The following is a 20,870-nucleotide window of genomic DNA, read 5'->3' as shown; positions in this document are numbered from 1 at the left end:
AGCTCTCTAAGCCTCAGTTTTTCCATCTTCTAAATAGGACTAATGGTATTTTGCTGCCTACCTTAGAGGTATATTGGAAGGACCAAATGAAAGAGTCTCTATAAAGAGTTTTATAAACTAAAGAACAAGCTATCAATGTCTACTATTAATATCAAGTTGATGTGAGACCAGAAAAGAGGGTAGGCTGGTCATGTAGAATGACAGACAGCCAATGGACAGTGAATGTCCACTGTTCCATTGGTATCCATACAATATCAAGAAATCTACAGGAAAGTCCCTAGAAGTCTGTGTCAAATTTATAGAAAGATATGGATAAGAATTACATAACATGAGAAAGCATGGGTAGGTTGTGATCTTCACCAGCAGAGTAAGTAAGTAGCCACAATAATGATATAACAGATATATCAAAATATCAAAATTGTTATTCCTTAAACAGACCAATCTCGGGGTCATGATCCCTACTTTCTCTTCCTGGTTTCTCTCTTCACTTCTGCCTTCAGGGTCATCACACATTATTCTCCTTCATAAACAGACTTGCCCAGGGTTACAGTAACTTAGTTAACATCAAAGGAAGAATCTGAATCCAGGAATTTTTAGTGTGCTTTCTACCACAGCTATAACTAAGATGGGACATCTAGGTCTTTCCCCATGGTACCAAAATTTAAAGGGCATGAAAAAAATTGAACAAATGTGCTGGGTCAGTACACATACTCCCACTCAACTAAATTTTTCATAATTATTTCATGTAGTGATTTCGTATGTGACCAATGGCCCAAATCCCAAGTTTAAAGACCACATTTAATATTGGAGAAATTCCCACAAATCACTCTTTGGCTCAACCCCCTACCAAAGGTTTCCCCTAGAATTATCAATTGCTGACTTATTTTGCTTATACCCAGGGCCTCACCATTAAGCATATCAAAATATGTGTCTAGGTCTCTACAAAAACAGAATCCCCAAAGTCCATGCAAACATGTGAGGTAAAAACTATTACAAATAATTATAGTATTTTACCTCAAAAGAAAATGCAAAACACAAAAGATTTGTACTCTACCCCATAAATAAGCAAGGCAGCTCTCCTTTCCTCTCTAATGACTACCACATCTTCCCAGGAACCTATATGGTCCTACAGACTTATAAAGCTCAAGCTCCTCCCTAAAGTGAAAAGTATCTTTCCCCCTACAGCAAGGGAAGACATTTGAGATCACTAGAGAATTGACCCATGCTGTCTAGTGATTGGCAGCTAGGTGGTTCAGAATTCAAGTCTAGCTTCAGATACTCACTAGCTGTGTGACCCTGGGCAAGAAAGATCTATGGAGTCTGGATGCAAGTCAAAGCATTCTATTTTCACGTTATTTTTTTCTCAATTTTTTTTTCCTTTTATTCTGTTTCTTCTTTTACAACATGACTAATATAGAAATGTTTTACATGATTGCACATATATAACCTATAATCAAATTGCTTATCCTAGGGAGGAGGGAAGGTAGAAAGAGAGGGAGAATATTTGGTACTCAAAATTTTATTTTAAAATGAATGTTAAAAATTGCTCACTTAACCCTATTTGCCTCAGTTTCCCCATCTGTAAAATGAGCTGGAGAAGGAAATGGCAACCCACTCCAGTAGCTTTGCCAAGAAAACCTCATGAATAGTATGACCCATGGGGTCACCAAAAAATTGAACATGACCAAATTAAAGAATAGCCACAACCAACATTTTGGTGACTACCCCTTCCCTCGTGGGGCCTATACAGAGCTCCAGAATTATAGCATACCCTAAGATTGAAAATTCTCTGAAAGGGCATTTTGCATTTGAGTTTGTTAAAGAGTCCAACCTTCACAGTAGGAGTGGACAGTGTGGTCCAGGTTTGCTCCTCCAAGACATGGCTGGCTCTTCTGTCTTCAGCCCTGAGGCCAGGCCAAATGATTGCTTCTCTTCTCTCCAGAAAGCCTAGCTCAGTCTCTTCTCTATAATTGCCTCTTCCCTGAGGGAAATAATATGGACAGATGGCTCCTCCTCCCTCCCCAGGGACCCAAGAATACTTTCCCTATGTAACCTCTCTGTTCTTCATCCTCAGCTCTCTGCTTTCTTTAAACACCAAAGCCAAAGGGTGGGACCCAGAACTACTTAATTGTCACCAACATGGTGTCGGTGAAGGACTTATAGCAAGGGTCTTTTTTACATTCTATTGACAAGATGTGATTAGATGGACATCTGGGTTGTACTTGGATGGGATGATGCTGAGTTGTACAATGAGTATGTCCAGACTCAATGATAACTTCAAGGTCAAATCAAAATCTTCATCCTTTAACCTCCTTAAGTTAACCAGGTTCTTCCAGGTCACAACTACTATACAGATCTTAGGGCTATCGCCAGTTGTCCTGATCTGTATCTTGCCACTGGACCCAGATGGCTCTGGAGGAGAAAATGAGGCTGGTAACTTAGCACAGCCTTCCCTCACTTGAATCCAATTCACTTGCAAGTCATGGCATCACCTCCCTGATTCCATGGTCCTCTTTGAGAGCAACAAAAACCAACTATACAGATCATGAATTACAAAGCCAATTTGAGGGCCCTTTCATGCTCTGTATTCCTACCTCCAAACTGCTAGTTATAGCTCTGCTTCTCAGCAGCTACTTCTGAGAAAAGATCAAAGAAGAAGAACAAGATAGGTTCAAAGAATAATGAATAGTAGAGGATGGAGTAAAGGACTAAACAATTTTGAAATTAGCAACTGGAGAACATTAATTTTGGAAGGCTTCTGCTCAGGACTCTGGGGGAACTTAGTATGGGTTTACAGCGAGACCTGAGGGAACTTTCCTTGGACTGCTCCCCTGCAAGGGAAGGAACTGGAGGCCTTTATTCTCAAGGAGGTGATGAGAAGGTCCTGGACCAGTAACAGAGCAACCCAAGGATTTAGAAAAAGGCCTGTATTGATTTCAGAAAAACCTGGAAAGGCTTACGTGAACTGATGCTGAGTGAAAGAACAAGAAGAATGTTAAAAAATTGTCTTTACATCTAATTGGAAAAAATAAAATACTATTAAGGAAAGAAAGAAGCCTATAAGCCCAAGGAATATCCAAAGTAGTTTCCAGGTTCTTAACCTGGAGACCATGATGTTTTTTGAAGAAAATTTTGACAACTGAATTTCAATATTGCCTCCCTTTGTAATCTTATGTGTTTTATTTTATTCATTTAAAAACCTTATTCTGAGAGGGGATCAAAGACTTCATGAGACTGTCAAAAAGGGATTGTGGCACCAAAAAATCATTAAGAATTCCTGGTCTAAGGCAACTCATCTTCTAAGTCCAATACAACCAGACCCTGTGTTTATCTCTGTCCATAGGACTTCCTGGGGGACTAAGTTTAGATACTTCCCCATCCCAAAAAAGGAAGGAGTTCCATCCTGAGATGGAAAGGGGTAGGGTGAATATGTAGTTTATATGGTCCATTACACTTTGGCTGCCAAATTTTACTTCATAGAGTCTAGTTTGCACTTTCTATTAATTTTCTCATTTTGTACATAAAGAAATGTTTACTCTGTAGATTTTTGTAACTCTAAATGTCATTCTCTCTTTGTGGAATGCAAATGAACTGACAGTGTTTGCTAGAAAATATATTAATGCATACATATATTTATACCCAGCTGTATTGATAATTAAGAACTTTTTCTTCTTATTAGGTTGTTGTATATTGGGAGTTTATCCAGATGTAATTTTAATTGTTTCTTCATTTCTTTTACTTGTACCCCCCCAAATTAACTGAGGTCTTCCTCTATTTCCCCAACTATATGTGTTCTTTGATGAGTCTCTTATTTGGGCCCAAATAAATCATAAGTAAAATCCTCTACAATCTCCTATAGCCAACCACAGGTATGCTGGGAAACATTCCAATTCCATATTCTCATGGTCCTTGACCTGTTGTTTCACTCCAAGAGTCCAAAATATAAATCTCAGAACAGAAGTAATAGATAACACCTAGCCCCCTACCAATTACCAGCCTGTAATATTTTCTAAAAAGGCCAGGTGGCTCAGCGAGTAAGAGCACTGGCTCCAGTGTTGGGATGACCTAGATCAAATCTGGGCTCAGATACTCAGCACCACACCCAGAAATAATAACTGGCCGTGTAACCTTGAGCAAGTTACTTAACCCTGATTGCTTTAAAAAAAAAAAAAAGGAGCACTCCTAATGCCATCAGTTAGAACTTTTCCTTTTCAAAAAGGGAAAGTCAGGAAGCTATCTTTGGAGTTGCCATATCTTCACCTCAAGCTATACTCAGATTTCAAGAGCTATAGTTCCTTCTCCCCACCTCTAACCCTCCCTCATAGCTTCAATCAGCTATGCAGAAAGAACATTCTTAAATAAATATCATTTGGGCATGTAAATCTTGGAAAAGTTTTCTCCCTTCTTTCCTAGGGTGAATGCTGAGTTAACTATGTAATGATTTTTCATTTTCAAAAGCCTTGGCTGCCAAATTGGGAGCTGAAACTGATAAGAAAAACTGATCAAGTTTCCTAGTTTTAAAACTAGAACTCACAGAGAGAGTCCTCCTTCACTGAGTGGCCCTTATTTGGAAGACAGAGGGGGGTGGAATATATTTAAAAGTTAGAACCTAGTTGGGCAATATCCCAGGATGTTGGGTAACATAAGTCATGGAAGGGATGGAGGGAGGAAGGAACTAGGAAGGGGTGCTAAGGGAGTAAGCACATTCTCAAAGATCCTCAACCTTCCTTCACCCTGGTATGCTTTCCAAAGTGCTTTCCCACCCTTACCTATTGAGGCCCACATAATACACCAATATAAAAACAACACGGATGTTATGGTCCCCACTGAACATCCCCCAGTCAAAAAAGAGTTGAGGCCCAGAGATGTTAAGAAAATTTCCCTTGGACACACAAGTAAGGAAATGGTCTCCCTTGAGGGAGTTTCTTCTTATAGCCAGTCACATTTCCTTACCCTATTGCACCAGGAAACCCTATTGAGTTTCCTTCCTCAACCCCCCCTCCCCCATTGAGCCTTGCCCCCCACACCTTGTGGTAGTCATTACACTTAGAGGCCAAAGAAGCAGACAGTTCTTGTTTGGGGGGGAGGGGGGATAAATACTCGGGGCTTGAGATAAGGCTCCCTCTTCTTTCTGGAAATGGGAAATCAGAGAGGGGATGAGGAGGCAGGATTGGCTATTTGGGGTCAGCCAATGTAATATAGTGGAAAACAGACTGTCCTTGGAATGCTGCTAATATTTACTAGTTTTATGACTTTGGACAAAGCACTTTCCCTCTCTGAGCCTGAATTTCTTCATCTGTAAGAGAGACATAATATGCACTTACCTCATGGGTTTTTCGTGAGGAAACCCTGAAAGCGTTATATAAATGTGAATCATTTCTATCATATAAGTGAAGATAAGTGGAGGGTACGTGAGCAGCCCAGCCTGTTCAACCCTAAATTTGACATGCCCAGAGAATAAGATATCCTTCCCCCATTCTTCACCTCTCCACCCCCTCCCCCGGTCTTCACTCCTGCTAAAAGATAGACATTGTCTAGGGCAACCCACAGTGGGGTGCAAGGAATATTTTATAAATGTGCTTTTTTTCATTTTTAATGGCAGAAAATCTGCTCTCCGTGACCCATGAAAGTTTGTTTTGTGATAAGTCAAGACACCAACGTTCCAAAGAAATCTGTGTCTCTGGACAGACGCTGGACTATAATTTCCTAACGCAGGAGGGCGCGATTTCCAAACCTTGAGAACGACCCGCAATTAGCTAGAGCCTGGTGCTCTCGGGCTCTGTACCTGAAAGCCCTTGGCATCGCCTTACCTCCATCCCTCCTGCCGCCACCGCAGAGTCCGTAGGTGTCTCTCTTTCAACCTTCGGGAGTACAGTACAACTGCACCCCCCACCTCCCTCGGGAAATGGGGGTGGGGGTTTGGGGGGAAGTAGGTGGAAGGAGCAGAAGGCTGCATTCCACGGGTCGGGACTTTTCCAAGGCTTAGACTGAGTCACTCATACGCGGGTGTTTCGTTCAGTTCCCGTCTTCGTTCCCGACCCTGTCCCAGGCTTCGGAGTCTGTACGATCCTTCCAGAGCTGAATAGTTACTTCTGGTGTGTTTATGGATGTTGACCTTATAACTAGAAATCCCCCTTAATTACATTTCCCAATACTCTCTCTTTCCTTGAAGGAGTAATTGTTCAGTCATGTCCTACTCTTTGCGACCCCATCTGGGGTTTTCTTGGCAAAGATAATGGGGGTGGTTTGTCATTTCCTTCTCCAGTTCATTTTACAGATGAAGATGCTGAAGCAAACAGGGTTAAGTGACTTTGCTCAGGGTCACACAGGTGGTGTCTGAGGCTGGATTTGCACTCAGGTCTTTATGACTCCAGGCCCAGCACTCTTATTTACAGTGCCACCTAGCTAATCGGGTAACCCCTTCTCTAAATACTCCCTGGTATCCTATAGGAGATGGAGGTTGAGAAAAAATTCTTCGCTGGAAGGTCCCTGGGGCTGTAGGCATTCACATGGGCACACACACAAAGGCACTTACATACACACTCATACACAAACACACATTCACACACAAGTAGACAAATTGTAGTGTAGCATGGTGGATTGAGAACCAGTCTTGGTATCCAAGACTATCCTACAAACATTTACTAGTTAAGTGACCATGAAATTCCTCATCCATCCTCAATGCATGAATCTCAAGTTTCATCATCTATAAAACAGCTATGTACTTCAGGAAGTTATTGTGATGCTCAAATGAGAAAAATATATGGAAAGTGTTTTGTAACCTTTAAAACCACTAGATAAATACTACTACTACTACTGACTGTTATCAACTGAACAGTCAGCTTGTCCCTCTAGATACACTTATCAATATATATGGGGTCATAGGAGCAGAAAACACATACAGTCATATACATCCTTATGTGATGAGACATACACATCCACACTTCCCCACCAACACCTGAGGAACAGCTCAGGAATCAGCCCCTTTTTGAAGTGAAAACTCTCTTAGTCCCAGATTAAAAGTTCTCTATTCTGAGTTCCAGGGGCTCATACCCTCACAATTCTGAGGCAGAGTGACTGCCTGAAGGTTAATATTCTCCACCCCACAAGAAACAATTCAAAGCCCACAGAGTTCAGTCACCTAAGCCTAGACAAATCTCTCTTGAACCCTAGTCACAGGGAAACGTTCTGACAGTTCAAGTGTCCAGAAGCCCAACGGTAGATATGAGAGTTTCAAGGCAGCCAAGTGGGGTTTGCTTTCCATATTCTTCCAGCACATCTGTATACATACCTCTCTCTGCTACCCCAGCCATTGTATATGCCCTGAAACAGTTTTCCTTCTGGTGAATCCTATCTTTTTCAGGAGCATATCCAATATCTCCTGACTCAATGTATGAAAACATATGGCATTAGCACAATACCTGGAACATAGTAAGCATTTGATAAATGCTTGTTGAACTACTTGCCTTGCCTTACTAGCCTGGGTGAAGCCCTCTTGTGCAATGTGGGGAAATATTTTGGGGTTAGAAGTCAAGGTATCAATAAACCACATATTAAGAACCTACTAATGGGGGCAGCTAAGTGTTGCAGCGAAAAGAGCACTGGCCCTGGAGTCAGGAGGACCTGAATTCAAATCTAGCCTCAGACACTTAACACAAAAAAACTAGCTACCCAAAAAACTAACCACCCAAGTGACCTTGGGCAAGTCACTTAACCCCAATTGCCCTACCTCCCCCCTAAAAAAAAAAGAACCTACTAATGCCATGTATTGGAGGTGCAAATATAAAAATGAAACAATCCCTATCCTCAAGGACCTCACATTCTTATAAGGAAAGACAATATATACATGAATAAGTATATATAAAATAAAAAGAAGCTAACTTGAGGGGCAGAAGGTGCTGGTAGCTGGGAGAATGAGAAAAAACTTCAAAAAGAAGATGATATTTAATAATAAGCAGCATTTATATATTAATATATTTAATAATGGGTAATATATTTAATAATAATAGTTTAATAATAGCATTTCTATAGAGTGCATAACGGTTTTCAAAGTGCTGTACACATGTAATCCCATTTGATGCTTGCAATATCCTCATTTTACAGATGAGGAAACTGAGGCTAAGAAAGATTAAGTGACTTGCCCAGCATCACACAGCTAGTAAGTGATTACTGGGACAGGATTCTATCTAAGGCCTTCCTAATCCAAGTCCTGTACTCTCCCCAAGGTGGTATTTTGAACAGAGTTTTGAAGGAAATAAAGGATTCTAAGAAACAGAGATGAGGAGGAAATGCATTCCAGGTATGTGAGATAGTTAATGCAAAAATGTAGAGATGGGAGAGGGAGTACCTTGTATGAGGAACAGCAAGAGGGATAGTGGACCAAACTATAGCATTCAGGAAAAGAAGTAAGCTAGAATAAGGTTGGAATAGTAGGTTGTAAACCATGTTGAAAAGAACTTTAAATGCCAAACAGAAGAGTTTTTATTGATCCTAAACACATTGGGAGCTAATATTGAGTAGGGGATGACGTGGTCAGACCTGTACTTTAGGAAAATCAATTTAGAGCCTGTGTATGGGATAAATTGGAGAAGAGAGAGACTTGAGGTTGGAGGACTAATTAGGGGGCTTAATTTTCTCAGTAAAGTAAGAGGTTAGATCCTCAACTGAAAGGGTAAGGAAGGGGATGATGTGGGAGGCTTAAGGAAAGAAAAGAAGATTTGGAACCATCTCTTTGGGGAGTGGGATAGAGAGAACCATTTAGGAAGGGGTAAAAGATTGTCTTGTTGAGGTGATGACCCAGTTGAAATTAGATAACATATATTTGTAGTGGACCCAATCAATAAACTTACCCAATTTTCTATAGCTCCATGCAGCAGCAGAGCAGGAGTAGAAAGGGAAGAGTAGGAGTAGAAGGGAAAGATGGTCAGAGTAATCCAGGACTGGGATTTGGTGAGGCTTGAGTGTAATAATGTTAGTAGTAAGTTGTTGGTGTTAGTAGGAGGAGGAGGAGTGGTTATGGTAGTTGTCATCATTGTAGTAGTGTTAGTAGTAGGAATAATAGTGGTGGTGGTGGTAGTAGTAGTGATGGTTGTGGTAGTGGTAGTAGTAGTTTGTAGTATTTGTTAGTGGAAGTAGTAGTTGTTAGTAGAAGATAGTAAGAACTGAACTGGTAAGTATAAGGTCTTATTACCAGTGAAGGACAAGATGTAGGCTTGCTCCTCAGTGAAGCTCTAGATCTCCTTTCTCTTTGATTTCATCTTCTGAAGTTCTAGGCTTGCACTAGAAACTCTTCAACATCCAGGGGGCAGAGGGTCTATCCACCCACTGCTGCCAGCTCAGCTTCCTGTAGCTTCTAGCTTGTTCTCTAACCCCCTCCCCACTCAAAATAAATTCCTTGAAGTTGACCTGAAGCCTCATTTTACAGCCATCCCTAGGACTGTGTTGTCAGGCAATCAGGTATTTATGAAGCATTTATTAAGTACTGACTGCATGCTACACACTGTGATAAGCACTGGGGATATTTAGAAAAAGGTAAAAACAAAAGCTACAGCCCCTGCCCTCAAAAAGCATATTTTCCAGTGAGGAGATACCACATAAATATCTAGGTACAATCATATACAGAATAGATGAAGATCATCTGAAAGTTGATCATTTGAAATTGGGGAACCAGGAAAAGCCTCTAGTCTAGCAGAAGGCTTTGAACTGAGTGTAGAAGGAAGCCTTGGAAACAAAGAAGTCAAGTTGAGGGGGTCAGTCTCCAGTGCATTGTGGAATATAAAAAGGCTGGAAAGGTAAGAAGGGACCAGGTCATGAAAATCTCTAAATGCCAAAGGACTTTATATTTTTGATCCTAGAAGTAACAGGGAGCTATTAGAATTTATTGGGGCAGCTAAGTGGCAGTCCTGGAGTTAAGAAGATTCATCTTCCTGAGTTCAAATCCAGCTTCAGACACTTACTAGCTGTGTGACCCTGGACAAGTCATTTAACCCTGTTTGCTTCAGTTTCCTCATCTGTAAAATAAACTGGAAAAGGAAATTATAAACCACTCCAATATCTGCCAAGAAAACCCCAAATGGGGTCATGAAGAGTTGGACACAACTGAAAAAAACCAACTGAATAGAGTTTATTGAGAGGCAGGAGGGTTTGACATGATTAGAACATATGGTTAAAATATATGGTTAGACCAATGCTTTAGAAAAATCCCTTTGGCAGCTGAGCGGAGGAGGATGGACTGGAGGGAGGAGAGGCCTGAACTAAAGCAGGGACTGCCAGTCAGTAGTCCAGGTGAAAGATAATGAGGGCTTGAACTAGGATGGTAGCCATATGAGTGGAGAAAAGAGGACACAAAGGAGAGATGTTGGAAAGTCAGAATGGAAAAGATTTTTCACTGAAGTGACTAAGTGTATGTCTAAGTGCACATATGTGCTTCTCTTTGGAGAATGCAGTCTGTGTCTTGGTATGGCCCTTGTCTCCTGGAAGAGATAGAGGTAACAGGTACAATGGAAAGAAGGTGAGTTGAAAGTCAGAGAACCAGGGTTCTGCCGCTTAATCCTGGTATGGATTCGGCCAAGTCACTCATGCTTCAGGAATATGAAGGTGTTGGACTACATGGCCTCTAAGGCTCATTCCAGTTCTTAATGTGTGATCCCATTGACCATCTCTCTCCAGTTTCCCCATTGTAGCACCTTTTAAAGCCTAAGTTCATGGGCATAGCTCAGTTGTACAACTTCATGAACCAGCATCAACTGGTGCTAGAACCAAGATTCCTTCAATGGGATAAATAAGGACTTTAGGGGCTTCAAGTCTTAACAAGGAAGAAGAGGGAAGGAGGGTTCTTGGGGCATATATAAGCACATGGAGGAGTAGGAATAAGAGTTGCTATTGTTACTGCTAGTAGTAGCAGTAATTGTTAGTAGTGGTGGTAGAAGTGGTAGTTTGTGGTAGTAATAGTAACAACAGTAGTAATTGTTAGTAGTTGTAGTTAGTGCCAATAGAGGTACTAATAGTAATAGTTGTGGTAGACATCATTGTATAGGTGGTAGTAGCAGTTAGTAGTGGTAGCGGTGGTAGTAGTAATTGGTTAGTAATAATAGTAGTTAATAGTGGTGGTAGTAGTAGTTAAATGGTAGAAGTGGCCTCCATGTCAGCCAGCTCCGGGACGATCCATGCTGTCTCCTTCACTCCTCCCTCCCCTTTCCAGGACAGCCATTAGGGAGGGAATGAGATATGAGGAGATGGCTCGGGAGTCCCCCCCCTTATTCTCTCATACCCATAGAACATGGTAGTCATCATGTAGTTAGCAATAGTTGTGGTAATCATTATTGCAGTAGTTAGTGTTAGTAGTAGTTATTGTTAGTTTCAGTGCTAGTAGTAGTTAGTAGTGGTTAGCAATAGAGATAGTAGTTAGTAGTAGTAGTGGTGATCATCATCATAGTGGTTAATGTTAATAGTAAGAGTAGTTAGTAATAGTCATCTTTGTAGTAGTTAGTAGTAGTAGTAGTAGTAGTTGTTAGTAGTTATAGTAGTTAGTAGTAGGGGTGGTAGTGGTGATAGTAGTAATTACTAGCTAGTAGTACTAGGGCTAATAGTGGTGGTTGTGATAGTCATTATAGTAGCAGCAGTAATAGTAGTAGTTAGTGATGATGGTGGTAGTAGTAGTAAAATAATCATTATTTGGTAGTAATGACAATAGTGTTAGGAGGAGGAGAAGGAGTGGTGGTGGCAGTAGCAGTAGCAACAGCAGCAGCCTTTAGAATTTATGCAGTAGTTTAGGATATGTAAGGCACTTTACATTTAAGCTTCAAGGCATCTCTGTGAGGTAGGTGCTCTCATTGTCCCCATGTAAGGGTTATGGGATTTAAAGATCTTCCATGCCCCGTTGGACTTGCTGACGTAGCAGGAAGGGGCGGAGCAAGAGGAAGCGGAAGCCAAGCTAGCGTTCCTGCATTGGCTGGCGGTGGTGGTGACGGCGGCAGCAGCAGAGGCAGTGGCAGCGCGAAGCCCTTTTTGAGTTAGAACTGCTAAGGACTTTCTGCTAAGGACTCCTGCTGAGGACTGCCAGGGGCCGGAGCTGCTGGGAGTGCGCTTCCAGGACGCTGGGTGGTTGCTGTGCATGGGGAGAGGAGGACCTTTGCCTGAGGTAGCCTGTTCTGTTTTAAAGGCTTGAAAATGTGGGTGCTTTCTACTTTATCTACCTGTGCCAATGTCATAACTACTCTGATGGCTTTCACTTTCTGGTTTTGGGACTCAGTCTTTTGGTATCTTAATAAATTTTCTAGTTTATTTCCTCATATGGCAAACATGACGTATTTTGTAATGGATAATTATATCAGCATATTTGTAATCTCTATAGGCATTGTGAATATGGCATTGCTGATACACCCCATTTGACTGGCTCCCTTCAAGTCCCTGCTAAAATCTACAAGAATCCTTTCCTGATCCATCCTTAATTCTAGTGCCTTCCCCTGGTTATCTCTCATTCATCTTGGATGCAGAGTGTCATCACCCCCATTAGACTGTGAGCTCCTGGAGGGCAGGGACTGTCTTCTGCCTTTCTCTGTGGCTCCAGTCTGGCACTTCATAAGTGTTTATTGACTGACAAAGGCTGAGAGAAGTTAAATAACTCACACAAGGTCACAGGGCTGGAAGATGCCCAAGGCCGAATCTTATTCAGGCCTTTCTGACTCCAACTCCTCTACTCTGTCTGATGTGCCACCTGAGGAAGGTAGGAAAAGGGAAATAAAGGCAACTGTCAGTGTAGGATGGGGTCTTTTTTGTCCCCCTGGGAAAAAGAGCAGGGTTTCAGAGCTCAGAAGGGATGTTCCCTTTGTATCCTTATTGTGTATCGATGGGGAAGGGTGTGGAGGGTCTCTCCCTGGGTTGGGGGAGAGGGATCTCTTACCAAGGGCTACCTCCCCTCCTTTTTTTTTTTGCCTCTTTTTTCTTTTTGGAGGGGGAGGGCAGGGCAATTGGGGCTAAGTGACTTGCCCAAAGTCACATGGCTAGTAAGTATGTCAAGTGTCTGAAGCCATATTTGAACTCAGGACCTCCAGGGCCAGTGCTCTACTCACTGCACCACCTAGCTGCCCCTTCCCCTCCTTTTTTAGACTTTCTCAGATCTCCATCATATTACTGTTCTGTAAAGCTGGCCAGACCCTCACCAACCAAAATTCCCCTCCTGATTCCCAGGATGGGAATAGAAGAAGGGGGGCTTCCGGCCTGAGTGTCTCCCCTTTTTCCCAGATGATGTTCCATCTGACCCCGTAGGCAATTGCTAGGTCACAGGGGTGGGGAGTGGGGGGAGGGAGAGGTGAATTAGAGGATAGAATGGGGGCAGGGACAACCCTGGCCAAAATGGTGTCCCTCAGACAACTTCCCCTGCTCCCACCAACCCCCCAAAAAACACTATTCCAGGTAAGTTACAAGTAAGCTAGTTTACCCTAAAAATTTGGGAACAAAATGTGATGGTAGTTTAGAGCTTTCAAAAAGACCTCATTGGGTTCTACTTTAATCCAAAGGAAGGAGGCTAACAGTAGAAGTGGCCTCCATGTCAGCCAGCTCCAGGAGGATCCATGCTGTCTCCTTCACTCCTCCCTCCCTTCTCCAGGACAGCCATTAGGGAGGGAATGAGATATGAGGAGATGGCTCGGGGGTTGCCTCCCTTATTCTCTCATATCCCTAGAACAGCACAACCAAAGGAGAAATGGAGCTTCAAATTTGAAAAAACAAATCTGAGTCCTTCAACATTTATTTCCACCAAGTAACCAATAGTGCTAACTCTGGCACCTTAATTGTGATTTCTAACACTGATTTCGTCCAACAACGGCTCCCTAACCTTCACTTCTCAACCTTGGGTTCCCTGACCTTGACTCTATAGCCCTGACCAACACTACCTTTAGTCTTGACCCCTAACCCTGCTCCTCTGATCCCTCAACTCTGCTCTTTAGCCTTGATTCTTTCAAATTTTATTCCTGCACAAGGTCATTCCTTCCATCCTTGGTCCTTATATGCCACCAGAAGGGATAGTACAAATACCCCACCACCACAACAGGGCTGACAGGGTAGGTACACCTCCATGGTGCTACCAGTGTAGACTTCAGAGGAATGATGAAGAAGAAAATGGTAATATATGTATCCTCTTACAGGGGTATGGGGACAGACTGCTCACTCTCAATGAAGGGGGAAGAACAGAGAAAGGAGGGGGATAGCATTGTTAGACAAAGTCCAGATTTCCTAAGAATGAGAGCTCAGCCCAGTGGAGGGGCACTGCCAGACTCACAACTGGGGTTGAGAGACCATGGGAAAGAAGAGCAGGAAGAAGGGGGGCACAGTAAGGGAGAAGGGGGAGGCGGGATTTCTGGACACAAAACGAAAGTCTACACTGGGACATAAATAGAAGCCACATGAGAAGTTTCAGAACTCACACCCAGGCTCACACACACACACACACACACACACACTCTCTCTCTCTTTCTCTCTCTCTGGCCCCTGGCAGAGTCCTGTGGGTTTCTCTGCAATCCAATCCACTGTCTGTTGGGAAATCTGCTCAGAGGACACCATGAGACCCCTCCTGTTCCTCAGCCTGCTCCTTCTCTGCACCAGCGAACTAGGTAAGGGAGCAGAACCTCTCTCTGTCAAACCTGAGAATGAATGGACAAAGAGGACAGGGAATATACAACTGTCTGTGTGGGAGTTTGATCCTGCTTCTGATTATGTCCATAGGTCTGTGGGTGAAGATTTCATTGTGTAACTGTGATTATGTTCATGTGGGATTTAGAATCGTAGGTTCGGAAATGGAAAGAGCCTTAGGGATCATCTAATCCAACCTTCTCATTTTACAGATAGGGAAACCGAGGCACAGAGACTTTAAAAAAATAAGTGTGTATGGCCTACTGTGTGCATGTGTGTGTGTGGAGAGAGAGAGAGAGAGAGAGAGAGATGTGTGTGCTGTGTCTTGGTGCAAATGTCTATAACTTTCTATATGTCTGTAGGTGGGTCTCCGTGTTTATATTTGTCTTTCCTTGCCTCTGTCAGAGTGTGTCAGTGGGTACAAATGTTCTTGGACATTTTGTCCCAAAGTTTTCCTCGAAATTTTCTTCGTGGTCTGTTGAAAAAACAATTAGGGTGTCCTGGGACCGGGATGATGACCACTGCGGAAAATCGCAGGGGTAGGGAGCATTTGGATTCCCAGCCTTCCTCTTGGCTTCTATTTGAAGTGGATTGCGCTGGGGTACGGACTTAGTGGCTGCGGAACCAGACCCTTGCGAGATGGGCCCTAAGCACCTCGCCCTGCTCTCACCCCTCGCTCCCTCCGAATTCCTCCCGCAGCTTGGAGCGGTACCAACGATGCGGAGGACTGCTGCTTGTCTGTTACCAACCTCATCATCCCCCGCCACATAGTGTGTGCCTACCGCCGGCTCAGCCCAGAGAACGGCTGCCGATTGTCCGCTGTAGTGTGAGTGAGGGGTAGCTGGGGTCTATTCCATAGCGTTGACCTTCTTCTTCCACTCTCCCCTTCCTGGTCCACTCTCCATGGCCCCATTTGCTTCCAGTCACTCTAAAGCCACATCTGCAGCCAAAAAAAAAATTCCTTGCTCATGAACTTCACTCACCCCAACGTCTTGCAATTTCGCTATCTGTTTTGGTTTCTGGCCTTGTCCCTACACCTACCTGTGCCTCTCTGCCCCTTTATCAGAATTGGGGGATGCATCTGTAACCTGAAAGGGAGTGCTTATTTCCCTCCAACCTCTGCCCTAGGTTCACTACACAAAAAGGTTACCAGCTCTGTGCTCCCCCTGACCGGCTCTGGGTGAAACGTCTCATCAAGAGACTGGATAAAAGCAATTCCCAGGTAAGCACCTTCCCATCCAGCTCTCAATCCTAGTCCCACCCCTTCCCAAATTCAATCCAGGTCTCAATCCTCCCTTCTTCTCACACCCCTCAAGTCTCCTCCCTTCAGTAACATCAGGTGACCCCCAGCAACTGCTACTGACCTTCAGTGACACCCAGTAAGCCCAGATGTTTTTTTCTCTTCCTTTAGAACAACCGCAACAGCAGTTAGACGAGATGTGGAAAGAATTTGGATGTCAGGATGGAAGTATTTGATCCAGCAACCAGTTTGAGGAGATCATGATGCCCCAGGATTGATGAGGAAAGAGAACCCAGGAATCTGGCCCTCAGGTCCACCCTGGAATTGAACTTGGGGGGGAGAGGACAGGAGAGTAGTTTCTGAACTGTGAGTTTGAGTGTGAGTATGCAAGGCTGTGCAATACAGACTCTGGGGCCATTTAATATAGGATGGGATGCTGGAAGTGGAATGACTTTAAATAAATCACTTTTGTCTTCTATTTGTCTATCAGTGTGTTTGTCCTATGGGTTAAGGTGGTGTTCTGATAAATGTTTAACAACTGTCTTTCTGAAAAAGCTGGACACATTTTTGTGTTTAATCTAAATTATTAATATTTTCTTCATCAATTTCTTTAGTCTAGATGGTCAACAGAATAATAAATCAAGCCCTAGCTTGTAGAATTTGCTGATGATTTTCAAGGTATAAATGGTCATATTGAAAATTTAACAACTGGCTTTCCCAAGCCAATATCAGCTGGCTCTAGTAGACCCCTGGATCTGGAGAAGCAATAAGGTACAAGAAGAAAGGAATATAAATAGAAAATGTGGAAGAAGAGGAGAGTAAAGAGCCAGTTTGAAGAGAAAGGACTGGAAAAAAAATCTTATTTTTCCCTTTTACCCTGATATTCCTTGCTTTGTAGTAAAAGAATTTCTGGCACTACATTCAGCAACTGGGATGAGTAAAATACAGCTTATCTGGGAACTAGGCAAATCTATGAGACTTGGAGGAAACCTTTAAAAGGGTCTATAGCTTAGTCTGATCTCCAGGGCAAAGTCTTGAAAACCAATCCAGAATGACTTTATTTTCTTATTGGCCAAGGCCACTAAAAGATTTCTTTAGCCTTCCCTGAGGATAGAATCAGGGGAACCAGAATTCTGGGGAAGTTAGATAGATATGGATCTAGGAATGGACAGAGGCTTCTAAAACTAAGAAGTCTCTATGTGACACCTTTCCAAATCAGCATATCAATTAATCCATGTGCATTTTTCCAATTACATGAAAAAACAATTTTGAACATTCATTTTTAAAATTTTGAGTTCTAAATTCTTCCTGTTTCCAACCCCATACACATTTATTGAGAAACTACTATGTGCCAGGCACTAGGGAAACTAAGAAAAATGAAACAAATCTTGCTCTCAAAGAGCTTGTATTCTACATGGTAATGATTCTTAACCTTTTTCGTGAGCCTCTGAACCACTTTGCTGGTGTGGCTACCTTCTCAGAATATTGTTTTTAGATAAATAAGATTATAAGAGAAACCAATTATATTGAAATTAAGATTTTTTATTTTTGTTTTTTTTTCCATATTCAAATACCTCCCAAGAATCTAAATTGGAGGGGTCTGGAGACTCTGAGATTAAGAACTCCTGCTATAAGGGGAGACAACGTGTGCACTTAAAATTTTTTGTTGTTCAGTCTTTTCAGAAATGTCTGACTCTTTGTGACCCCATCTGGGGTTTTCTTGGCAGAGATACCGGAGTGGTTTGTGATTCCTTCCCCAGCTCATTTTACAGAGGAGGAAACTGAGGCAAAGAGTTAAGCGACTTGCCCAGGATCACACAGCTAGTAAGTGTCTGAGGCTGGATCCTGACTCCAGACCTGGCACTCTATCCATTGCACCACATAGCTGCCCAAACTTTAAAAATAATAATAATTGCCTTGTATTTATTTATTTGGTACACTTATAAATGTACACTAAATAAGTAAATACAAGATAATTTTGGTGGGGGATTTGCAAAGGCATCATCTAGAGACCTGAACAAACTTTGAAGGAAACTAGAACTCAGAAAAGGTGCAGGGATACATGTAATGCATTTCAGACATGGGAGACAGCCCACGGAGAAACGCAGAGATGGGTGATGACGTGTCATGCAGGAGGAAAGGTAAGAAAGCTAGCTTGGCTGGACTGTGAAGTCCCTGGAGGAAAGTAATATATAATAAACCTGTTAAGGTACATTGGAGGCAGGTTGTGAAGGGCATCAAATGTCCAACAAACTAGTTTGCATTTGATCCTATAGGTAATAGAGAGCCCTTGGGGTTTATCAAGTAGGAAAGTGATATGGTTGAATCTGTGTTTTAGGAAGAGAAACTCTACAACTAAGTAGTATATCTGAAATAGACCGATTTCTTTTATTTTTTTAATCAAATGCTTTATTAATTTCTAGTTTACATCATTCATTTCTGATAGATTTTGAGTTACAAATTTTCTCCCCATTTTTCCCCTACCCACCACCCCAAAATAGCAATCCTACTGGATATCCCCTCCTCCAATCTGCTCTCTCCCATATCTTCTCCCATACCCCCTCCAACTTTCCAGTAGGGCATGGTGGATGGATCTCTATGCCCCAGTGCCTGTATGTCTTATTTCCCAGTTATATGTAAAATAGTATTAATAATAGTATATATGTGTGTGTGTGTGTTTAAACATTTTATTTTAAAACTTTGAATTCCAGATTCATTCCCTTCCTCCCTTGTCACCCACCCTTACTGGGAAGATAAGCAATTCAGTATAGGTTGTACATGTGTAGCTATGCAAAACATTTCCATAGTGGATATATTGTAAAAGATGGACTATATTTCCCTCCCTCCTATCCCACCTTCCTCTTGTTCTATTCTCTACTTTGATCCTGTCCCTTTTTTTTTTTTAAGCAATTGGGGTTAAGTAACTTGCTCAAGATTACATGGCCAGTTATTTCTGGGTGTGGTGCTAAGTATCTGAGCCCAGATTTGATCCCAGGTTATCCCGACTCTGGGGCCGGTGCTCTTACTCACTGCACTACCTGGCTGCCCCATCCTGTCCCTTTTCAAAAGTGGGTGCTTCCAACTTCCCTCCCCCCAGCCTGCTCTCCCTTCCATCATCCCCCCTCTCATCCCCTTCCCTCCTACTCTCCTGTAGGGTGAGATACCCTATTTAGTGTGTATGTCATTCCCTCCCTAAGCCAAATTCAATGAGAATAAGGTGAACCCATTCCCTTTTGCCTTCCTGTTCTTCCCCTCCATTGTGACCATTTTCCCTTGCCTCTTCTATATGAGATAGTTTATCCCATTCTGTCTCTCCCCATCTCCTCTCATTATATTCCTCTCTCACCTCTTAATATCACCTTTTAAGTATCATCCCCTCCTATTAAATTGGTCCTGTGCCCTCTATCTATGTGTACCTGCACACATATATACACACACATTCACATAAGTATTCATACACCCATATACCCTCCTATATATACATACACATTTTTATTCCCTTCAACTATTTTCTTACTGAGAAAAGTTTCATCAGCTACAACTATTGTTTTTCCTTGTAGGGTTCTAAATAGTTCAACTTTGATAAGTGGCTTATGATTTCTTTTCCCTGTTTACCTTCTCACGCTTCTCTTGCTTCTTGTATCTGAAAGTCAAATTTTCTATTCAACTCTGGTTTTTTCATTAAGGATGCTTGAAAGTCCTCTATTCCACTGAAACATGATACTCAGTTTTGCTGGGTAGGTGATTCTTGGTTTTAATCCCAGCTCTTTTGACCTCTGGAATATCATATTCCAAGTCTTTTAGTCCCTCAGTGTGGAAGCTGCCACAGCCAGTATTATCCTGATTGTGTTTCCACAATATTCAAATTGTTTCTTCCTGGCTGCTTGTAATATTTTTTCCTTGATCTGGGAATTCCAGAACCTGGCTATAATATTCCTAGGAGTTTTCTTTTTGGGATCTTTTTCAAGAGGTGATTGGTGGATTCTTTCAACCTCTATTTTGCCCTCTGGTTCTAAAACATCAGGGCAATTTTCCTTGAGAATTTCTTAAAGGATAATTTCTAGGTTCTTTTTTTGATCATGGAGTCCAATAATTTTTAAATTATCTCTCCTGGATCTATTTTCCAGGTCAGTGGGTTTCCCAATCACTTGACTTTTGGGCTTTTTGCCACAGTAGGACTCTGCTACCAGACGGGGGAACTTTGTCCCAATCGCTGGGCTTTTCTCAGCTGTGGAAGTTATTAATTGGGTGCCCTCTCTGAAGCCTCCACATGCTCTGGCAAGCTGGTCACACACCCCAGGACCTCCATCCTAGACAGCAATCCAGATCCAAGCAGGTTAAAGCAGGAATGATTACCCCTCAGACTGGTTGCTTGGTTCCCCTACAATCTGCAGGCCAGGAGCTCTGAAGCAGCCATGTGGTGGCAGCAACATGGCCGCTGTACCTCAGCCACTTCTCACTCTGGGGGCAAATGCTGGCAGCACTCCCAAACTACTGAATCCCAAAGTTCACACTGTGCTGACCTCTCACTTTGTCCTTAGTATCTATGTGTTGATAATTCTGGAAATCTCCATATCTGCTGGTGATCTGAAGTCCCTCCAGTTGGAGGCTGGTCAGGCCGCCCCTGAGGCTAAAACCTCTGGCTCAAGAGGGGCTAGGCTTGGCTCCCAGAGCACTACTTTCTGCCAGCCCACTGGGGTGTCCTCAGAGGGAGGTTAGCTTCTCTGGGTCATTTTGTGGGTTCTGAATTGACTGATTTCTTTAGAGTTTTTGCCTCTTTTTCCCAGAGATTCCTCAATTTATCATTTCTCCCACTACACTCACCAACAAATGGGCTGAGTAAAACTTCAGGTCACTTTATTTAGTATAGAATCATGGGCAGAGCACCACACTTAAAAAACAAAAGATCTGGCTTTAAGTCCCAGCTCTAACACTGACTTGCTGTAAGATCTTAGATGAGTCATTTAGGCAGTTTTCTTCATCTGTGAAATGGGATTAATAA

General features: G+C 42.5%; 1 protein-coding gene across 1 annotated transcript; it reads left to right on the top strand.

Annotated features, from left to right (window-relative positions):
- The first annotated feature begins 14,433 nt into the window (after positions 1-14,433).
- Positions 14,434-16,346, top strand: CCL19 (C-C motif chemokine ligand 19). The gene is made up of 4 exons (XM_069101890.1): positions 14,434-14,609; positions 15,328-15,454; positions 15,757-15,850; positions 16,040-16,346. Exons 1-4 carry the CDS (start codon positions 14,558-14,560, stop codon positions 16,058-16,060), a joined length of 294 nt encoding a protein of 97 aa, XP_068957991.1. The 5' UTR covers positions 14,434-14,557; the 3' UTR covers positions 16,061-16,346.
- The last annotated feature ends 4,524 nt before the right edge of the window (positions 16,347-20,870 follow it).

This window comes from Petaurus breviceps, unplaced genomic scaffold (genome assembly GCF_028583685.1).
Source record: "Petaurus breviceps papuanus isolate PSGF00001 unplaced genomic scaffold, PetGlider_PUasm1.0 520, whole genome shotgun sequence".
In the NCBI taxonomy this organism is placed as follows: domain Eukaryota; kingdom Metazoa; phylum Chordata; class Mammalia; order Diprotodontia; family Petauridae; genus Petaurus; species Petaurus breviceps.
Note: the sequence above shows the minus strand (reverse complement) of the source record. Positions and strands in the feature narration are given on the sequence as shown.